General features: G+C 58.3%; 2 protein-coding genes across 4 annotated transcripts in view; both read right to left on the bottom strand.

Moving 5' to 3' along the window:
• The window catches only part of CNTNAP2 (contactin associated protein 2), a 1162155-nt gene that overhangs the window by 375725 nt on the left and 766228 nt on the right, over window positions 1-20202 (bottom strand). The gene's annotated exons all lie outside the window — the stretch shown is intronic.
• Window positions 14913-19515, bottom strand: LOC119248248 (transmembrane protein 176A-like). Of its 3 annotated transcripts, none has more exons than XM_037515227.2 (7): window positions 19160-19515; window positions 18564-18758; window positions 17928-18038; window positions 17738-17794; window positions 17354-17572; window positions 16674-16803; window positions 14913-16325 (listed from the first exon to the last, which is right to left on the bottom strand). In XM_037515227.2, the coding sequence occupies exons 2-7, from the start codon at window positions 18753-18755 to the stop codon at window positions 16078-16080; spliced, it is 957 nt and encodes a 318-aa protein (XP_037371124.1). In that variant the 5' UTR covers window positions 18756-18758; window positions 19160-19515; the 3' UTR covers window positions 14913-16077. The 3 variants fall into 3 exon arrangements, with proteins under 3 accessions (XP_037371124.1, XP_037371129.1, XP_037371131.1); XM_037515232.2 differs by having other exon boundaries at window positions 14914-16325; window positions 19274-19432; XM_037515234.2 differs by having other exon boundaries at window positions 16248-16325; window positions 16674-16784.

Here is a 20202-nt window from a genome sequence, read left to right as displayed (position 1 = left end):
GGGGTGTACTTGCAAATTGTGGATCTGATACAGGATACATAAGGAGCTCTTGCAACTCAGTAATCAAAAGGCAATTTGATTAAAAATATGGGCAGAGTCCCGGGCTACCACTGAGGGCCCCTCTGGCCCCCCTGATGTCCTGGCATCTGCCAGAGCTTCTCGATACAGGCACCAGGCAGAGTTTAACCACCTTGAAGTCCTCTCCCAAGAGGGCCCCGGTGGTGGTCACGTGTGTGGTGTGGGAGATGAATTGGGTCTTCCCAGGAGAGGGACTGGCCAGGAAGGGGGGGGGTCCCAGCACCCACACCTGCTGAGGGGTGATCTCACCTGCGGGCATCTTGCTGTAGTTGGTTAACTGCCCCTCCTGGAAGGTGGCGCCCAGGCTGCAGGAAGCCTCCGGGGCTGGTGGCTGGAGACGTCAGCCAGCTTGGAGTGATGACGACGGGCCGGGCGCTGGGCCATCCTCTGAAAAGAACTGTCTCTGGCTCAATTCTGGGGAGTAAGTTTAATTTTGATCCCTTTATGTGGGTGAGTTGAAGCCACTTACATTGTTTGAGAAAAACATCAGGCCCCACTTATGCTAAGCCCCCCCGCAGCAAACCTACAGCGAGTGCTGAGCGGAATGGCAGTTTCCCAGAACGGGACTTAGATCCGTCAGTCAGAGTCACCTGGTTGACATGGCGAGGTGACCTGCCAGGTAGACGCTGCCCCTCCCGAGCAAGGTGGTCTGACCGCCCCGCAGCCCGCTCTGTGGTGCAGCCTCCTCACCCTGCTCTCTCTCGCGCTGCCTACAGACGTCCAGTCCTGGGCAACGCCGAGCATCTTCTCTCTGCTGGATGGGAAGCCGCCTGCTTCACGAGCCACTGAATAAAACCAATAAGATCCTGAAAAAAAAAAGAGCAAATGTGTTTTTCCACAGAAAACACACAAATGGCCAATAAACTCATGAAAAAGTGCTTGACATCGGCAGTCGTCAAGGAAACGGAAATCGAAATCCCAAGGAGACACCTTCCACACGCACTGGGTGGGCGAGACCCACCAGATAACAACCAGCAGGGGTGGCGCAGCCCGCCCGGGAGGGAGACGCGCGCCGCCTCTGCGCCCCACAGACCTTGCCTCGGACGCTGAACCTGAGCGTCTCGCTCTTTCCTCCTGTTCCGAGGACGAAGGGCCTCCTGCAAAGACCAAGCCCCTGCAGGCCCTGGCACAGACAGAACCGAGACCGCCAGACGGTGACGAAAGCCGGCTGATGCCAGCCGGGTCACCAGGCCCCCGTCACGGGACGGGGCGCTGCCCCCCTCCCCTTCCCGGTGCGGTGCCACGGGTTAAACCCCCTGCTCTCTGCTGGGTGGGCCGCGGCCTCAGACCCGGGCCGGGCCGACAGATAAATGAAGCCACTTTCCTTCCCCTCCAAACTCTGTTCTTGCCGGCGAAGGGAGCCCAGGGCAGCGATTCCGGGACCAGAGCTGGGGAGGCCGGAACCCGGAGCGCTGCTGTGGGGACGGAGCGGGCCGGCCTGGGGAAACGGGCCTCAGGCGACTGAACAGGGAGCTGCCTCGTGGCCGGCGAGGCCCTGCCTGAGTGAACAGCCCAGACAAGGGAGACGTGGAGGGCATGAATATGCGCCGCGGCTGCCCAAGGACAAAGGTGGAAGCAGCCCTCGGTGCCCAGCAAGTGCCCCGCTTCGGGGGCAGCCAGGGTGCGTGCCCGCTGCGGGCGGTTACTCCCAAGGAGCCGGGTGAGTCACGCTCCGGCCCTGCACACGCGGCGGAGCCGCAGGGAAGGGGCCCTCGTGCTGCCTGACGCCCTTCTAGGACCGTCCAGACAGGCAGAGCCGCAGGGCGGAGGTGGATTCGGGGTTGCCTAGGGCTGGGGTGGCGGGGGGGCCGGGTCTGCTCCGCTCACCCAGTTGTTCACTTTAAATGTGCGTCAGGGCGTGTGAGCGACGCCCCAACAGGCTGTTTTCTAGATGGGGACAGGAGCTAGTGTCTCAGCGCACAGGATCCCCCACAAATGAGCCAGACGAGGTTGCCCTCCCCATGGAAAAGCAAGTAAAGACTCAGTCTCGCAGCAGGGGAGACGGAGGCCGCGCGGGCTGGGGCGAGCGGTCACCCACCAACGCTGCTCAGCGAAGCCGCGGCCTCATGCCCGGTGCTGCTGAAGTGAGGAAGCCGGACGGGCCGATCGCTGGCAGAGATGGGGGGCCAGGACCCTGAGTGCCGCTCGTTGGGGTGCTGACGAGCTCCTGGGGTGGGCGCAGCCCAGACTGGTCTCCTGCTTCTGGGTGTCCCTGATGCTCACCCAGATCCTGGTGGCTCCCCACACCCGAGGCTATGGGGATGCAGCGCTGAGGCAATCTGGGGGCTGTGCTGGGCGCCAGGAGCAGATGCCCACACAGCACCTCACCCGAGCAGTGCTGAGGAAGGTGGAGAGACCAGGGTGGGGAGAGAGCACGCCCCACTTCCTTGGGGGAATCACCTGCACACAAGCCGCCGCCACCCCAGACACAGGCAGAAGGTTGTACAGTCACACCTGGGATGGTTGCACGTGTACGGGGGGACTTCAGGGGCCGTGGAGACGTGGAGAAAAAGCCGCCTTTGAGAAAGGCCCAAGCTCACACGGGCGAACAGGGCCCTGGGGCAGAGGCGCGGGGGAGCCCGAGTTCTGACTCGGGGAGGACACAGGTGTGACGTTCCGGAACTGGAGCCCCTTCCCCGGCTCATCACGCTCTGCATTCCATGCACTGGTCCCTTCCCAAGGTAGGGGACCTTGATTTCTGAGGCGTGGTCCCTCCTGTCGTGGGGTTAATGATTATTGACAGATAATACTTGGGCAAAGATTGTGCCTGTTAAGTTCTGGGCTGCCCACTTCTCTTAAAGGGGCAGCGGCTGGGGGTGAGGACAGAAGATGCTGAGAGCCCCAGGCCACATCTTGAAGTTCAGAGACGATTCAGAGGACCCAAAGGGCAGATTATCTCCCTAGAACCCCGGGAAAGAAAGGGTCCCCAGATGCTTGCCCTGGAGGCCTTGAAAGTGGGCCAGCGGCCTCACCTGGTCATGTCTCTGGCTACTGAAATCTAACACCAGAGGCCTCATCTCTGATTTGGGAAGACTGGTCTGCAAAGAAAAAGTTCTAGCATTTTCCGAAAGCAGGGCCACCAGCATGACTGCTATGCTGAGCCCGATGCTCCTTGGTAGGGTCTGTCTGTGCTTTGTGGGATGTTTAGCAGCGTCCCTGGGCTCGACTCACTAATACCTGCTCCCTCACTCCCCAAGTGGGACGGCCAGAATGTCCTCAGACATTGACAGCTGTCTCCTGGGGCGCTGACAACACCGTCCTCCTGTTGAAGCCACCTGTAGCTTGCAGCAGAGACCTGGATGCCAGTGTGGCCAGAACACAGCTGGCCCCTGAGGTTCAGCCTGGTTACTATTGCCCAGCTTTATCGAGATATAATTGACACATCACATGGTAGACAAGGTGCAGACTTGATACACTTGTATGTTGTAATATGGCTGCCACCCTGGCCTTGGCCTACATCTCCCAACTTCTTTTTGGTGACAAGATGTTTAATGCACATTCTTGGTGTCTTCAAGTAATCACCAGGCTTTGCACTAAATCCTCAGAACGTATTCACCCTCTCACTGGAAGTTGGCACCCTTTAACCAAGATCTTCCCCTGCCGCCAGCTCCAGCCCCTGCTACTACCTTTCTCCTGTTATCGTGCCCCGTTAGTGAGACCGTACTGTGTGTGTCTGGCTCCACCTGACTTATCACACTCAGTTAAGGCCCTCAACGTCCATCCATGTCGTCACACACGGCAGGATTTCCTTTGTCATGGTTGAGTAATACTCCGCCGCCTATGGAGCCCACATCTTTATCCATCTGCCTGTTGATGAACATTTAGATTGTCTCCCTATCTTGGCTCTCGGGACTCATGCTGCAGTCAACTTGGACGTGCAGATACCTCTCTGAGACCCTATTTTCATCTCCTTTGGATTTATTCTCAGAGGTGGGAAGCCGGAATCATATGGTTGTCGTATCTTCAATTTTTTGAGGCACCTCTGGACTGTTTCCATGGCAGCTGAGCTGATTTACCTTTCACATCCTCCCCAACACTTGCTCTTGAATCTTCCGGGTGACGGCCGTCCCAGCAGGTGTGCGGGGTACCTCAGGTGGTTTGGGTTTGCATTTCCCTGATGATCAGTGACGCTGGGCATCTCCCATGTTCCTGTGTCGACGTGTCTGCTTTGAAAAATTGTCTGTTCAGTGCCTCTGCTGGTTTTTAGCCAGTTTGTGCTCTTGCTATTGTTACTTGGATAGTAACTAACCCCTTATCAGCTGCATGACTTGCAAATATCTTGTCCCATTTTATGAGCTGCTTTTTCCCTTGGTTGACTATTTCTTTGGCTGGGCAGTTTCAAGTTGTTCCTCCATCAGGTTCCTATGAAGATCCCCACTTTGTTGGGGGGTGAATGGTCAGCTGCCGAGGAGTCTTTATAAGAGATCTTGGGCTCCTGAGGGCAAAGACAGCCGAGAGGGTCTGAGTCAGTTTGGGCCTCGAGGGCGTATACTCTGGGTAGTGTCCAGGCCGCAGAAAGCTCTACCCTTTGTTGAATGCTCTATTAACCACTGGCTGCCTTGAAGTTCTTGAGTTCTGAGCAAGGGGCCTCACTCTTCATTTGAAACTGGGCTCTGCAATATGTAGGCCGCTCCTAGCTTTAAGGCCAAAGAGGGGCAGGGCAGGGAGGCAGCCCACTGGAGTGAATGAAGGTAGATGAACAGGGCTGATAAGAGAGAGGGGTGAGGCTGAATTGCAGGGGACCAGGCCAGGTGTCGGAAAGAGGCTCTGGGCGGATTGGTAACAGGTAATTGAGGTCAAAGTCTCAGATGACTGATTCTGAGCTTAACCCTTGCCGGTTCCAATTCTTTAATTCTCTGATTTGCAATCCTGGCGCCTTCCTGATACAGGCCCCTTGTGGGGGAGGAGTCTGGACAAGGGCTTATTTCTCAGACAGTGAATGCCTGTTTGTGATGTGCCAGCGCTGGGTCTGGAGGGAGGTCCAGGGCTGCAGGAGTAAGACTGAGGGTCCTGTTTTGAACCAGGTCCGCTTGGCACTGGCATCGGTGGGCATGAGGAGGCCGCCGCTGGGCCGCGCCACACGCCCCCTGCACCCTGCTCCGTGAAGGACAGCCCTCGGCGTGGAGGCTGGGCCCCATGGGCCCCTTCTTCAGCTGGGATGTCTTCGTCTTCCATTTGCTAAAACCTGTGGGAGCCTATAAATAGCGATGAGACAGACATACGTGTAAAACCACGCTTCACCCACATCAGCGCAGAAGCGAGGCCCCGCAGGTGGCCGGGTGAACAGGCAGAGCGAGGACTTCGCAGGGAGGGGCTGGGCCGGGCTGAAGGACATAAGCCAAGCGGCTCCGGCAGTGACTGCGGCTCGGCTGCTCCCTGGCCTGCACCCCCCATACTGTGCTCCTTGCTGGGTGGGTGCAGTCTAGTTCCCCAAGGCTCAGGCCGAGTGAGTGGTGCTAAGGGAAGCATCCTCCCTAAAGGGAGGGGGAGCGCACAGGCAGGGGGCCCAAGGAGGACAGGCCGAGACCATAGGTCAGCTCTGTCTCCCCCACGCTGGGAGGGACCCTTTCACATGGGTGGGCGGTTCTGGCTTTGTGTGTTGCCCACAGCTCTGGGGGGCTGGGGTTCGCCGTGCTGCGGCCCCATGCACATGGTCTTGCTGAAGCCTTGGGCCGTCCCGCACGCAGGCCCCTCAAAGGCCTCCCAGCCAGCAGCGGGGTCTCTCTGGCTCCCAAACCCACAGCCGCCCTCCAGGTCGTGGCTTCTGGGGCAAGGAGGTGTCAGAGCCCCAGGAACATGAGCCCTGCCCGAAGCCCTGCGGAGGGGCGTGGGCAGCCCTCCGTGTGGGGGCGCGACCGGCTGTGAGAGGGGGCCCAGGGCGCTGGGAAGGACGCGCCTTTGCTCACGCTTTAGAGAAGCTTTAAGTACGGCTGACATTGATATCTGTATTAAAGCTCGAGCATCTCTGTTTCAGTGGCAATCTAGAGTCCTGGAAAGCAGGGCCAAGTCTGAAAGCAGCATTTGGGGGTAGGGAGTAGTCCCTTTTTGCACCTAAATAGGAGCTGAGTCTCCGATTTTAAGCTATCGGAACCTCTGGAGAAATAACCCGGGTTCCTGGAATGGGGCCCTGCGCGGAAGCTCCTGGTCCCCGCGCTGGATGAGGCGCTCTGGCAGCCAGCTGGGGTTTGTGCTGCCCTGCACACCCAGAAGGTTCCCATTGTGTGAGCTACTGGACTCCCTAGAGGGATGGGCTGGCCTCCCAGGGGCGAGCAGGATGCCCACTGACCCGGTGGGCATTCGGGGGGTGAGCGGGCTACCTTAGCCTTGGACACTTTGCAGGCCTCCGTGGGCCTCCTGGGCTGGAGACTCGTGAGCGCTCAGGAAAGGCCTCTGGGCCCCACACATCCAAGTCTTGGCGGCACCTGCCTGTGGTTCCCGGGTGGGCTCCCCCAGGGGGGCTCTCGGGCCAGCAATCTCTTCCCAACTCTCGACTCTCTCATCTTGGAGTTCGTTGGGGCTCAGGGAAGGGGGTCTGTCCCCCCTCCCCAGCCACAGGTGATTCAGGAAGCTCAGAGCAACTCGGGGTCCTCGCTGCTCTTGGGCTCCGCGAGCCTGGCCCAGGGCTTTGTCCTCCAGAGTCCTCAGCATCTGCTCTTGAGGGCTTGGGGTTGCAAGCAAGGCAGTCATAGCCTGGAAGTCCTCTGGTTCCAGTTTCTGGGGAGACAGTGGACGAGGGTGTCATGCAGCTCCTGATACCACGTTTAGGTGGACCCAGGAGCCTCGCAGCATCCTGCCCAGGGGAGGTGCTGGGTGGCAGCACCTGGAGCTCTGGTTGTGCTGGGGGAAATTGGCTTTGTGGGGGCACGGTGCTAAGGTCCCCTCATGTTGTCCACAGGGCCCCCCGTAGCTGGACCAACCATTACCACCACATTGCAGCCAAGGAAGCCAGAGCTGGGGTCTGCACCCAGGCTGCACTGGCCTTGGGTGCACCTTGTGGCTGGGGTGGAGGCCCCTGCTCCTGGGGGTGATACCAGGGAGGAGGCTGACCTGAGACAGCAAGGGCCACACAGCAGCCGGGCGTGGGGACTGAAGTCTGGAGCTGCACCGAGGGGGCAGTCCCCCTGCCCAGGGTGGGGCAGCAGTTCACGAAACGCTCCCCGAGGCGGTGACCTTTGCACTGGGCCTGAGGACTTAGCCCACAGAGATGGTGAGTGCGTGACCCGTGGGTGGCAGAGGTTATTCCAGACCTTTGGCAATGTCAGCAGCTGGCCCAGAGCGCAGAGAGATAGAAACATGTGACGGGGTGGGCTGTGCGAGTGTGGACCCAGGAACAGGTGGACAGATGAGCCGCCGTCGTGGTTATGCAGACAAGGAGCTGCTGCCCAGGAGCACGAGGAAGAGCGGAGCCCACACATGCACCCGGGCAGGGGCGGGTCTCAGGTCATCGTGTGGAATGAGAGAAGCCAGGTGCAAAATGAAGTGCTGTGTTATTCCATTTATAGAAAGTTCTAGAAGAGACAAGAATTCACAGCAGTAGCTGCCTCTGGGCAGGGGAGCCGGCAGGTGGCTGAGTGGGAAGGGGCAGGAGAGCATTTCTGGGTCTGCTGGAAACGTTCCCACTCTGTGGGCTCAGGTTACCCAGCGCTCTGCCCCTGTAAAAGTCCATTCCATGGTGCATGCAGTGGGGGGCTAAATTATGACTCCCCAAGATGACTCTGTCCTCATCCCCAAACCCAAAAATAAATTATGTTGTGAAGAGCCGACACAGATGTGAATAAATTAAGGACTGTGAGATGGGGGGAGTCTCCTGGATTATCTGGGGGCCTCTCAGAAGCTGGGGATCAGGATGAGTCGTAAGAGATGTGAAAGCCAGCGGTTGGGGTGACTCCAGCAAGGGGTCATAAGTCAAGGAACATCCAGAAGACGAAGCGGGCGAGGGCGCGGTTGCTCCGAGAGCCTCCAGAAGGAGCAAACTCCGCTCACAGCTGGCCCGTTGCTCAGACCCATTTTGGACTTTGAACCCCAGCCGAGACTCTGTCCCTGCTGTTTACAGATGCTAAGCGCGGGGTGATTTCTCACAGCAACGAGAAAACAAACGCTGTCCGGAAGGCGTGAGCACTGTGTTGCATGCTGACTCTGCTTGAAGGGAGATAAGCGCCGACGACTCCTGCTCACCGCGCGTGTCAGAAGTGCCTGGGGCCGCGGGGGGCCACGAGAGGCCGTGGACAGCTTACCCGGCAGGCATGGGAACAAAGTGGACGGACAGGCAATGAAGGAAATACAGCCGAGCTCCATCATTGGGTCTGGGTGGACTTGTGGGCGTTTGCTGTAAATTCCCCCCAACTTTTCTGTACGTTTGCACATTTTTATAGTAAAGTGCTGGAAGGCAGAGGCGTGGCCCTGGCTGCGCGTGGGAGCCAAGAGCAGCAGTGTGCAGTTGGGGCGCTGGGTGGGGCTGGGGGTAGGCCAGGCAGCCAGGAGGGAGCCTGGGCCTGTGCGGACCTCGCGAGGATCCCAGAGGAAGGACAGTTTTCAACTGGGAGTAACAGAACCGGGTTTGCCTTTTCTCCTCTCACGGCAACTGACCGCACCAGGCTGGATTTTCCGAGCAGCTGTTTACTTGATGTGAACCGCTGATCTCTGAGACGGGGTGGGGGTGGGGTAGCCCAGTCAAAGTTCCCTTCCCTCCCCTTCACTCTAAGAGGCCCCCAGATAATCCCTTCACTCCGCAGCTTCATTCCTAGAAGATGGGAGCGAAGCGCCAGGCTTTCAGGAACAGATGCAGACTCGAGAGCTGGCACTTTGCAGAGAAAGGGCAGTTAATCCTGCCCTTATCTCTAAGGCCTGCCTGCTCTTGGAGGTAAACAACATAAAGAAAAAAATCTTCAAGGCTGCTATCGATTGAGTAACCGAGTGCTCATTCTGCGAAATGATGAAGCAAAAGCCCAGTTTATTCAGGAGTCGGACTGTCTGGATTCAAGTATCAGTAATGACTCTTCCCAGCTGTGGGGCCCTGGGCAAGTGGCGTGACTTCTCTGAGCCTTAGTCTTCTATTTGTAAAGCGACGTCGATACCAGTCAGTGCCTTACATGTCGAATTAAACACCCGGAGGACGACGGTGTTCTTCATGGATACCTGGCTCGGCGGCCCGCATGTCAGCGTCCTCGTCTGTTCGCTGGAATAAAGTCTCGGGGAGCCTGAGACAAGAGTTTACTAGACACAGGGCGAGGATCCCAGCCCGGGAAGCAGCGCAGGGTGCTGACGCGTGGGAGCTGCGCAGCGAGCAGCCGCGTCTGAGCTTAGAGAGTGTCGCTGATGTAACAAATGCCGTCATTCTCGACGGGGCGGGGACTTCTGCTTTTTGTCTGTTGGCTCAGATCTTTCAATTTCCAAAGTTTTCTTGGCGAAAAGATGTGTCGATACTACTAGGCACAGAGGCAGCAAGGCTGGGGTTTAGTCGCTTTCCTGATTTCTAAAGACTCGTGCTGCAGGCTCAAAGGCTGGGTGTCCACTGTGCGAACCTTCCTGAAGGCTCCTCGGTCATCGCTGGGGGTGAAAGGCTGGTTTACCTGCAGGCTGCAGATTTGGGCAAGTGGCTTCACAGAACAGGGCGGACCCTGTTTCGACAACTCTATGCAGATGGTTTGTCTCCTGCCTGCTAGACAGGATGTGTGTGTGTGTGTGTGTGCGTGTGTCCCACAACACTTACAGAATGTCCACAGTTCAATGATCTACTCCTGGACAGATGGCCCGGGGGAGGACACTCAGTCCAGTCACTCCTCTGTGTCTTTAGGACTGTTGGGGCCTGTCCTCGGTGTAGACCAACCCGAGCTCCAGCGACCTTCACTCACTCACCCACAGGTGTCTGGAACCCAAAAAACTCCAAGCAGAATACCTGCCCCCTGCCCCCCTGCTCCTCGTCCTAGGAATGCCGCCTCTGTCCACCCAGATGCTCCAGCCAGGCCTCCCGAAGGGGCTGCATCCTCACAGCTTCGCCCGGCGGCATCTACCTGTTTGCATGACCTGCTGCATCCAGCCCCCCCTTCCTGCCATTGTCCTGAGTCAGCCTAACTCCTGCAGTGGACTTTCGCTGGCCTCCTGGCTCCATCACGTACCCCCACCAATTTGTCATCCCCAAATGGCCTTTTCGCAATGGGGACAGGCCAAGACCTCCTGAGCCCCCATGGGCTGGCTCCTGTCAGCAGTGTGGCCTGACGCCCGGGCTCCCACAATGCCCAGCGCCCGCCCTCACGTCTGCATGCCACCCCCCTTTCGGGACCACTTCATCCCTTTCCCCACGTCTGCCCTGTGGCCTGTGGCCTTTGGCTGTGATGTGCCTGGACCTTCCCGGGCTGTGCCCGCCTGGCGCTGACCTCCAGTACAGTCCTCTCGTGTGATGACTGATGCGACCTTTGTCTCCCGTCTCCGCATCCCAGCGCTCACCTGGCGCCTTGCAGGTGCTATGCTTGCTTAGTGAATGAAGGTGATTCCAGGGTGAAAGTAGAGTGAAGCTGAAAAAAAGGAAACCCAGCACGTCAGTCAGGGCCTTCTCCGTGTTTCCAAGGGGGAGTGAGGCGCGTTTACAAAGGTGAGGCAGGGTGGGGGTGGGAAGCACCGAGGCCACAAGTCACTGGACACCATTTTTACCCCTGGACATGAAAGGGCAAAGGGACGGGTGGTTACCGAGGACACTGTGGGACAAAGCAGCTGACAAGGTCGTGACCTTGGAAGAACACTGCCATCCCAGCTGCGGTTGTCTGAAGGAAGCCAATCCCTGGGTGTCACTCCTGGCCAGGTTCCCTGCAGGTGGCCCAGCCCCCACAGGGCTCTGAGGAGGCCTGAAGGCTGACTGCAAAGGCACTCCGCCCCCCTTCCTTCTCAACCAGAGAAGCCTTTGTGGCAGGTGCAGAGGTCCGGACCTTTGGCTGCTCCTGGCACAGCAGAGTCACCAGCCCGAGGGCAGAGTCACCAGGCTGAGAGGCATGATTCCTGGCTGTCCTCCATGCTGCTCACTGGGCTCCCCAGTGCTGAGTAGAAAGCAGACCAGGCTCTGTTGCTTGCGCCCCAACAGTCGCCTCCAGCCCCCGTCTCTTTGTCCTCTGGTCTGGTACCTGTTCTATAGGAAGAAGCCCGCAGACAAGTGTCAAGGGTGGAACCAGACTGGTTTTCTCAGTCTCTGTTCTGAGCACCCAAATTCAACTCCCCGCTCAGGCCTGCGTCCTGGGCAAGAGGAATCTGAGATTTGGGGTCCCTAAGCAATGTGGTGCCCACCTTCCCTGGGGACGGGGGTGATCAGCTGGACACCCACACGCTATTCCGAAGAGGGAAGGGGAACCATGCGCGGGACTGACACCCTGAGCCGGTCCTGACTTGGGCTGCCATCTGGGCGGGCAGGGGGGGCAGCTGGGGAGCTGAGGACGGGGCCTCCGATTGCGGGGAGTCGATCCACCTGGGGACGCGGCTCCTGGTCGCCGCGGGGTGCCACGGAGGTGGGGCGCAGGTGACTGCACCTCTGGGCTGAACAGGGGTGTCTGGCCCTTCTCCGACCGGACCCCAGGTGCTCCAGGAAGTGGGGGGCTGGGCTCCCAGGGAAGCCCTTGGACGTCCTGCCGCAGTGGGGTGCGGGGCGCCAAGGCGGGGGGGGCACGGGGTGGGGTGCCCCCTGGGACCACGTTCCGCGCCGCCGAAGAGCCATTGCTCAGCCCGTCAGCCGCCCTGACCCAGCCTCGGCTCCGACGGGGCCCGGGGCCTGGCTCCCCTTTCGCAGCCCGGGATCCCCGCGGCGCCCCTCCCGCCCCGCGCCGGGGCAGTAGCCTCAGCTCCTCCTCATTGGCTGTCAGGCTGTGAGCGGCAGGCGGGCTGTCCACTGGATACGAGGAGCGGGTGGGGCCTGCGCTCTAGGCCCGCCTCCCGGCGCCGAGGCTGCGGACAGCGCCCCCTGGCGTCCCGGGCCTGCAGTGGCCGGGGCTGGAGCCGCCCTGGGGATCGGGGCGGCACCTGCGGGGCGATTCTTCCCTCTGCCTTCCTGGGGGCCCGGCTCGGCTTACTGCCTCCCCAGGTTTGTCCCAGCCGTGGGACGCCCGCGCCCCCTTCTCGTCTCAGACAGGGACTTTATTACTTAAAGGAGGCGGCTGCTTGGCTGTCTCGTAGATCTGGGCCATGTCGCCCCGAATGTTCACGTCAGGCTGTGAACCCCCCAACCCCGACACGCGTGTCCCGAAGGTTTGTCTGAAGATCTTTGAGCTCGATAGAACTGCTTTATTATTCTCATGCATGCTAAGATATGACATAGATACACGTGGACATTAACGTGTGAACTCAGCTGCATGAACGGTTATAAAGCGGATTTCTACACCACATCGCAAACAGGACACTGCCCCCCAAGCACCCCAGCCCCCTCCAGCCACCCCCTTTTGTCCCTTGCTCCACAAGTGACCCAGAAACGCTCTTGTGCAAATCATTTTTTGGCTTTTCTCCAGGCGAGCGTTTTGCCATCTCTGCACGCACCCCGAAAGGGTAGGTATTATTTTGCCTGTTTTGGATTTTATATAAATAGAATCTCGCTGAAGGCATATTTTTTGGTGTCTTGCATATTTTGCTCAATGTATGCAGTGTGTCCTGTTTAATAAATCCTTCATGTCTTCTGTGTGGAAGGTGATGGTGGTGCCGGGAGGTGGGTGGGGGTCGCCAGGTGAATGCTTTGGGGTCACACTGTCCTCACGGAGGACCGGGCAGATGCCCCTGGGTGCTCAGCCACCACTCTGTCCGGGCTCTGCCAATATAGAGTCCGTGTTTCCAAGGACGGACGGTTCCCAGAGACGGTTCTCGCCCTCCAGTGTGTGTGGAGGGTGTTTGCCCTGGGTGGGCAGCCCTGTGTCCACCAGGCCCAGCTGGGGCAGGACCACCCGACCTCTCTGTGGGCTGCCACAGGGGCTGCCCGCTCAGGACTGGGGCACCTGCTTCCTGAAGAGTGTCCCAGCACAGACGAGGTGGCACAGGGAGAAAAACTGGCTGAGACCAGAACAGTGGGGACACCCGCCGCCCCACCCTCTATTCTGCTGGCCCCTTGGCACGATTGTCACCGGTTGTGTGAGGTGGACGCCTGTCGGAGGTGGGAGGCGACACGCAGCCTTGGCCTGTACTCCCTGTTGTCACCCAGGCTAGGCCGGGCAGGGGCAGCCACTGTTCACAGGTCCATTGCCAGGACCCACAGTCTTCACCACAGGGAGGTGTTGGTAGATGTCAGTCAATTAATAATTTTCCAAGAAATGCCTCTAGAGTGTTCTGGGAGCCCCTCCCTACTCTCGCCGACCCGAGGGTAAAGATGTTGGTGTAGACTCAAAGTCTGAAACAGCTTTGTAAAATCTACTGCCGGGTTGTGAAACATCTTTCCAACCCCCACCAAGGACCAAGGCGCAGGATCAAGGAGGTGCAACACGGGGGCCGGTCTCTGTGCCTCCTCGGGCTTTCTTCAGAAAGGAAGGGAATAACCCAGCACCACCTTCTCTGCTCACCCAGCTTCAGAGCATCTCTCATATTTAGTTCACAACAACTGAGGCCAGAAGCCCCTGTGTCGGGAATAATCACATTTTTGACGTCAGTGACTCTCTGTTCCTCCCACCATAAACTAAAGTTAAACTTGCGATTGTTGGAACAGTTCTCTCGGAGTAAACACTGTTGCACTGCTTCTGGTGTTCCAGTGTTCATTTTTATTATCTAAGAAATTCTTTGCTTAATATCATTGAGGCTTGTATTCCAATAAGTGAAAATGCACACGCACAAATTTGTTTTCTGTTTTTTCTTGAAGACTTTTTGTAACCACTAGGTGGCAGGGCTAATCACATCTGGATTGAGACATGGAACTCGGAATTTGAATTTAAATTCAGTCTTGTTTTAATTCTATCTTTGAGCTTGTTAAGCATTAAATTTAAAAACATATTGTCATTTTCAGGGTAAATAACGACTCTGGTGAATTAGTTTCTTCCTTAAGCTAAAGATGGTATCAATTGCTCTTCTACACAGTGTCTCTAAATCAGTCCTTTTATGGCCTGACTGGATATAAAATTCTTTCCATTCGTCATCCAGATAAATGAATGTCAACTTGGTTTGTCCTTGGGCTCAGAAGTGGTCTTTTGCATCAGAATCTGGCAACCTCCTCTGTTTGTTGCAGCTGGCTGGTCTGCTTCTTTGAGAAAACAGCCCTCCTCCACATCCTCCTGCAGCCCCTCCTCCGTGTCTGTCACTCTTTGCAGCCCTATCTCCTTCCCAACAGCCTCAGAGAGTTCTGGATTTCATTTTCCTCTTCTGCAGAAAATCAGATGTCACACCAACTCTACCTTCTGTTGATAAAGTAATATTCAAGAATGATTGTGTATTTGAAATAGAGCTAAAAGCCTTTTTTTAGGGTTGCTTTTGCAATTTCAGATCTTTCATGATTCCATATAAATTTTAATATTTTTGTTCAGTTTCTTTGAAATATGTTGCTGGTGTTTTGATGGCGTTGCATTAAATTTGTTTATTATTTTAGGCAGGAGAGTCATTTTGACTATATTGATTCTCTCTATCCATGAGCATGGGATATCTCCCATCTCCTCTGCCGCTATCTAAGTCATTTAAAACATGACGTCTTATAGTTCTCATAGTATAGGTATTTTACCTCTTTGTTAGGTTGATTCTGAGGTATTTAATTCTTTTTGGAGCAGTAATAAATAGAGTTCTTTTGCTTCTTGTTCCTTGTTTGCATATAAAAATGCTGCGGATTTTTGAATGCTGGTTTTGTAAACTGCCACTTTGCTATGTTCATTTATTGTTTCTCATAGCCCTTTTTAAAAAAGATTTATTTATTTATGCATACAAGAGCTGGGGTACAGGCCAGAGGTTGGGGGTGAGAGGATTCACCAGAGACAGAGTGGGGAACAGAACAGGCAGACTGACTGAAATACACTGCTGAGGGGAGCAGCGGGTAAGTCAGGAGAGGTCTGCTGCCCTTTCCAAGGCCCTTGGCTGTCTCCTTGGAGTTAGGCTTTTGAAATATTCCTGCTCAGATAAGCTTGTTTCATCCGCATGGAGTATGAGTTCCACCGCATCAGCTTGCCTGGACTGTTTGTGCAAACAACGTGGGTGGATGCCGGCTTTTCTTCTGGATTTGCTGCCATTCTTCAGGCAGACGGGGCACCCACGTGACCAGCCCCCCTGAAAACCCTGGGCTCTGAGTCTTAAATGGACTTCCCAGGCCCCAAACACTGCACTCATGTTACCAGTTACCATGTGGCCCTTCCTCGTGGGAGAACAGGAAGTTGGCACGGATTCCTCCAGAGTCCACCTGATATGTGTGGATTCTGCTACATACCCCTTTGCTGTAATGAAACTTAGCGGCCAGCCCAATGATATGCTGGGTCCTGTGGGCCGGTCGGTGGAGCCAGTGACCACCGGGTGGCCATGGGATGACTCAACAGCCAGATACTCCTTCCAAGATTCAGCTCTCTGAATTCCTACTCCTAATTTGAGGGTTTCCCTCATTTTCTTGACAGTTTACTCATGAATTAAAAAATACGATTCACATTTTACCAATTTTGGGAGTACAGCTTCATACCTTCACAAGTTTTAGGTGTTTTATTCATGAGACAATTACTCAGGGTTTCTATTTCAGTATATTGTTAGAGACCTTGCTTTTCAAAGGATGATTGCATCTTAGAATTATGTTATCTATTAAATAGACAAACCAAAAAACAATTCAATTGTCAAAATATCTGTCCTCTTAAATCTAAGTTATAGGAAGCGGGCTCCGAGTGTTAGCCGTCATTATTCTTCCAACCCTGGTGTCTGGAACGACAGTCCCAGGCCAAAGAATCAAAGATGAGCAACTCCCGGCCCAGATGGAGATTGGAAGCCACAGGGGCAGCATCTTAGGCCCGAATTGGCCCATGGCTGCTGCCCCAGCCAAGAGACGGCCCTGGAATAACTGAGCAGGAAGACCAGCCATGACACGTGAGTTTATTATCATCGGCGCTCAAGAGGGGGCGTGAAGCCCAAGCAGGTGGTGACAGTGAGCAAGAAGTGGGCACGGCTGCTGTGCCAGGGTGGGGGGGCGGGCTGGGCCATGGCTGTGGCCGTGGGGTGGGCACTATTGGAGCATCTCTTCTTCCAGGTGCCAGATGCAGGGACACCCAGCGCAGAGGGCGTGCCAGGCCTGCAGGACAGGCAGGCTAGATTCCACTCTCTCCTACCAGTTTCTTCTGGTCTTTCTCCTAAGGGAGAGGGAGAACAGAGACAGCCCCAATGGGGAGAAGAAATTCTCTTCTCCAGAGCAGCTTAATTCTGGAGCCAACCTGGCCCAACATTATCCTTACAGCACCTGATGCCAAGAGCCCCAAAGTCTCACCATAGATGCGGACTCCCCTGCCTTCTGGGGTCTGGCCTAGAGGCCACTCAGTCAGAGACAGGAGCGCTTTAGGCTGGGCTGTGACTAGGGGCCATACCCCCTGGGACTCACTGTAACGGTCCTTTTCTCCTCCCCAAACCACCAGCTTTCCATTCCTGTCTCCCCTGGACGACCCCACCCCCCACACATGTGCACATGTGCGTGAAGGCCTCACCTTTATGGAGCAGCGTCTCTTCTGGAAGTGCAGATACAGGGGCGTCAGAGATGCCAGGAGCAGCAGAACCCACACCCCCAAGAGCATGGACTCGAGGCTTATGAAGAAGGCCTGGGACAAGGGACCAAAGCTGCAGGGGGCGGCGTGACTTGCTGAGTGTGCTCTGTCCCACGCCCTTCACCCGTGGGCGTCCCTCCCACTCATCACCCCACCTCTAGCTTCTGGAGAGGGCAGAGGAAGGAGTCCTGATGGGGGCGGGCAAGGCCCAGGTGCAGAGTGCAGCAGAAAGCGCTCTCGTCTGGAGGGGTGGGGCCTGGGCTGGGTTCCCCAACAACCGCCACACTTGAGAAGTTGAGGGGACTCTACCCCTCTCAGCTGTACACCCCGTGATGCTGCCTCATCTCATCCTTTCAGTGCTGGTGTCTCCCCGTCTGTACACCCACTGCAGGCAGTGCCTCTGGTTTGTTTATTGGGGGGACACCAGTCCACCCCCAAAACCCCAGTGCCAGTGGCCCATCACCACACCTCCCTCCAGTCTCTGCCCCAAACAACCAGCATAGATTTCGGGGTCAAAGTAATATTTTTGCAGTGTCTCGCCAGCTGTTTCCTCTGGTCAAACTCTGTTTGGGGAGGATGGCCTGGCTCCTGGCACCGAGCTGGCCGGCCCGGCCTGCCCCTACCTTCCCCATGGCCACGTAGTAGCGACACAGCTGCATCCTTTCCTCCTCCGCCGGGCTGTCTGTGCTGGGGCTCTCGGTGGGCCAGCCCCTCCAGGAGTCCCTGTAGCAGAAGTCCCCTCTGTAGAAGTAGACGTAGTCTCGGAAATTCGCAGAGCCGATGGCAATGGCGGTGATGGCCGTGGTGAAGGCCGCCAGGGCGAGCAGGGTCCTCAGGAGGGCCTGGCGGGGAGAGGGGCGGAGGGAGCTTGGGGCTCAGACTCTCCTGGAGCCCAGCCTGGGATCAGAGATGTGCTGGGGCTTTGGGGTGGCCTCCAGCTTCCGGGCCTGGGGTCCACCGCTGCCCTGCCCCCAACTCACCCAACAGATGCCCTGCCCCAAACTCACCCAACAGATGCCACCCCGTTTCTCATAAATGAAGGCGACAGCTCCAGCCAGCACGGCCTGGGGGGAGCAGAAGCAGGTCAGCCCGGGGCAGGAGGCCGGCTCCTTCCAACGCGAACGCACCACTCCGGCTCGCTGGCGGATGCTCTGTCACGGAGCCGGGGCCACCCGCCCCCTTGGGGGACCCACTCACCACGGCTCCTGTCCAGATGGCAGCTCCCGAGTCACGCACTGAGGAGTAGTGGCCGAGGTAGAGGAGCCCCCCCAGGACCCCGCTCAGGATCCCCAGCACGATCTGCACCACCTGGAAGATGAAGGATTCCAGAGTTGGCGCCATCCTGGGCCCAGGGGCAGCGGGTGGAGGGGGCGAGAGGACCTGCCGGCCTTGAGGTCACTGGGGGCGTCCTGAGCTTGGGGAGGGGAAGGGAGGAGAGAGAGAGAAGGGGAGGAGGGTGAGGGGAGGAGAGGAGCAGCAGGGGAGGGGACTAGGAACACTAGAGGGGGACAGGAATGGGGGGGCCTCAGGGAGGAGGGGGGCCCCGGAGGGGAGAGCAGGGGCCGGGGGTGGGGAGAGCCAGCCACATGGGGGCTGTGGAGGGGGCCTCAGTCTCCACCAGCTGGAGATGGCCCCCTGCGCCCCGCAGCCCTTCTGCGCAGCCTTGCCTCCTGGCTGTTACTGGGGACCGAGAAAGTGAGGAAGGGGGCAGGACGGGGTGGGAGAGCTTGATTTCTCGTAAGCAGAGAAATCTGGCTCAGTGTCCTGTGCAGAGAGCAGGAGAAGGGTGACCCCGCCCCGCCCCCCGACATCAGGGCCCCAGAGGCTACTCACCCATGAGGCCACCAGCAGCCGGCCAGCCGGGGAGCGGCGGGGGGCGCCCGGGGCTCCGGGGCTCAGCAGGGAGCACTTGCTCAGCAGGAGCTTCACCCCCGACTCCTGGTGCAGGTGCACGTCGATGTGGGTGGGCTGGGGGGCCACGGGGGCTGCCTCGCCACCTGCGGTGGGGCCCGCGTCTGAAGCCATGGCCTGAGGAGGGGAGTGGCGGGGGCGATGCGGGCAGAGCCTCTCAGGTTGGGCGCCTGGTCACAGAGCAGCTGCCCGGCCAGCTCTCGGGGCGTCCCCCAGATCTGCTGACCCCATGCTCCTCCTGCGACCTCCACCGCTCCACACACCCCACTTCCAGCCCATGGGGCGGCCAGACCCCACCCTGGCTCTCACCCCCCAGGACCCACCCCACGACGCACTGCCCGTTGAGCTTCTGTAGTGGCCACAGTCCCTTGCTGCACCCCAAGACACCTCGCGGCCCCTAAATACTGTCCTCTCCACCACCCGCCCTGAACTGCCCAGCCCAGCTGCCCCCCGCCCCCCGGTGGGCTGGGTGGAGGTGGAGGTCTGGGGAGGCCCCTGGGCATCACGCAGGGACGCACCCGCTTCTTGGCCGCCACCTTCCCAGAGAACAAGGTCTGTGTGGTGCTAGGGGACCCCCCCACCGACCCGCTGCCTCGCTGGTCCCCCAAGTGCAGAGGCAGAAACGCAGACACCTGTGAGGAGGCCGCTCGGGTGGTGCCGTGCTGGGCTCTGGGTAGTGCTTGTCTCCCCTGCTCTCCTTGGCCAGGCTGGGCAGGGCAGGAGGGCCGGGAGGGCTGGGCTGGAGGAGGGCAGCAGAGCTGGCGGGGAGGCAGGGAGGAAGTGATGGAAGGGGAGTGTCTGGCTCCAGCAGGCTTCCCGGCAGACAGCAGGCCACAGGCCAAGGGGCCTCTGCAGGGGCTTTCCAGCGGCAGCGGCAGCGGCTCTCTGGCTGCGGCCTGCCAGACGGCAGGCGTGAGGTGAGGCGGGCGGCCTGGGGACTGCGCTGACCAGCCCCGGACACCCTGAGGCTGCCCTCGCCCCTGCTCACCGGCCCCTGGTTTCTGAGCACACCTCTGCTGGGTGTGCCAGGGCGCAGGTGAGTGTGCAGGGTATGTGCCAGGGTGTGAGTGTGCGGGGTATGTGCCAGGGCATGAGTGTGCAGAGTGTGTGCCAGGGCGTGAGTGTGCATGTGGATGCCCGTGTGCCCTGTGCCTTCCCTGACCACCTCGGTCATCTCAAAACCAAACCCCCCACATGGGGCCCCTTGGCTCCATCTATTTTCTGGGAAGTTTTGACACTGCAGGTCAGGGCCTCTTCCCTCCATCCCTCCCCTCTGCCCTGCTCCCTCCCACTGCCAGAGCCGGAGCTGGGGGCGTCCTCAGCTCCAGGTCTGCTCCTCCCAGACCCAGACCTGCGCTCCTGGCCGCTGGCTCCCTGGGACAGCAGGTGAGCAGGGCCGGGCCAGGTGGTGCCTCCCAGGGGGTCAGCACAGGCTCGCGCGCTCTCCCTCCTCAGGACTGGCCCTCCAGGCTCCCGTCCCTCTTGCTTGATTCCCAAGGGCTGGCTCAGGAGGGAGGATGTGCGAGCAGACCTGGCCTGAGGCCCAGGGCCAGGGCGGTGG

Source organism: Talpa occidentalis, unplaced genomic scaffold, assembly GCF_014898055.3.
Source record: "Talpa occidentalis isolate TD23 unplaced genomic scaffold, MPIMG_talOcc4v2.1, whole genome shotgun sequence".
Classification (NCBI taxonomy): Eukaryota; Metazoa; Chordata; class Mammalia; order Eulipotyphla; family Talpidae; genus Talpa; species Talpa occidentalis.
This window is presented reverse-complemented; position numbering and strand designations above follow the sequence as displayed.